This window comes from Gigantopelta aegis, chromosome 14 (assembly GCF_016097555.1).
Source record: "Gigantopelta aegis isolate Gae_Host chromosome 14, Gae_host_genome, whole genome shotgun sequence".
Taxonomy (NCBI): domain Eukaryota; kingdom Metazoa; phylum Mollusca; class Gastropoda; order Neomphalida; family Peltospiridae; genus Gigantopelta; species Gigantopelta aegis.
The window spans coordinates 1127423-1128539 of NC_054712.1; the positions used below are offsets into that span (position 1 = coordinate 1127423).

At 29.9% G+C, this 1117-nt stretch overlaps 1 protein-coding gene across 2 annotated transcripts in view; it reads left to right on the forward strand.

The window, feature by feature from the left end:
- LOC121389561 (carbonic anhydrase 1-like) overlaps positions 1-572 on the forward strand; it is a 45118-nt gene extending 44546 nt beyond the window's left edge. For both annotated transcript variants that reach the window (XM_041521233.1, XM_041521234.1), the window contains exon 7: positions 151-572. In XM_041521233.1, the coding sequence (XP_041377167.1) occupies positions 151-264 (114 nt within the window). In that variant the 3' untranslated portion in view covers positions 265-572. The remainder of the gene's footprint in view (positions 1-150) is intronic.
- Positions 573-1117: the final 545 nt, after the last annotated feature.

Below are 1117 nucleotides of genomic sequence, written 5' to 3' on the forward strand. Positions count from 1 at the left end.
CATCTATCTATCTATCTACCTATCCATCCATCCATCAATCCTTATTTATTTATTTAAATATTTGTTGTTTGTTTGTTTATTTATTGGTCTATTTATTTATTTATTATTGTTTATTCTGTTTAGCTCTATATGTGTTATGTTTTGTTTCAGGTGAAAGCTCTTCGTGGTATGTGCTGCGATGAATGTGACGGCGAACACATTGTCAACAACTTCCGGCCACCACTTCCGGTGGGTACCCGGCGCATCCGGTCATCCTTTGAGTAGAGGTCGATGAATCCCGTTTTCTTTTTTTTCTTTTTTCCCCATATATGCAGAACTGGACATTATTAATTTGAGAAGAATTTTTTGTGGGGGTTTATGGATATTTGCAATATGTGGAATTTTTTATTTTACTTGTTATATATATTGTATGATGCGGGATACACATTAAAGTAACATTAGATAGTATGACATTAATATATTTTACATTTTAAAGAGAAAATAACTTTTATATTTTGTTTTAAAAAGATTGTTCTGTGAATGTTAAAGGCATATTGTCACAGACCACTGACCTATTTAATGGTTTAACAAAGTATTACCTGAAGAAAAAAAAAGTTGATTTGTCCCTAAATGTACTTTATTCAACCATCTTCATAACCACCATACTACATTTATTAATGATATTTTGTAAAAAATAATTGAATTATGGCAATGGTCCATAATTCAAAAACTAAAATTGCCGAGAGGATTGACATGGATTTCACTCCATCATGGTTCAGTTGAAGTGATGCGATAGCTAGATTTGGTTTTCAACAATTAATGTAATTTTTATTTATTATCCATTTTTAGGGAAATAAGGGCCTTAAATCTGTGACAGTATGCCTTTAATTACATAAAATCAAATTATCAGAAAATTTCTAAATTTCTACTATAAATATTGTTTCGTTAAGTTCACAAATAAAAATCCTGAGGACAAATTTTGATTGCAGTATAAAAAAGAATAATTACAGCTACTATAACACATTCGTTATTTTCCAGTAATAACAAGTTCAGCTTTACAGGTGTTATTTTAATGTGTATCGACATAGCATGGAAGAACAGTTTAAATGAATATGTTCTGCTGCTGTTTATAACTATG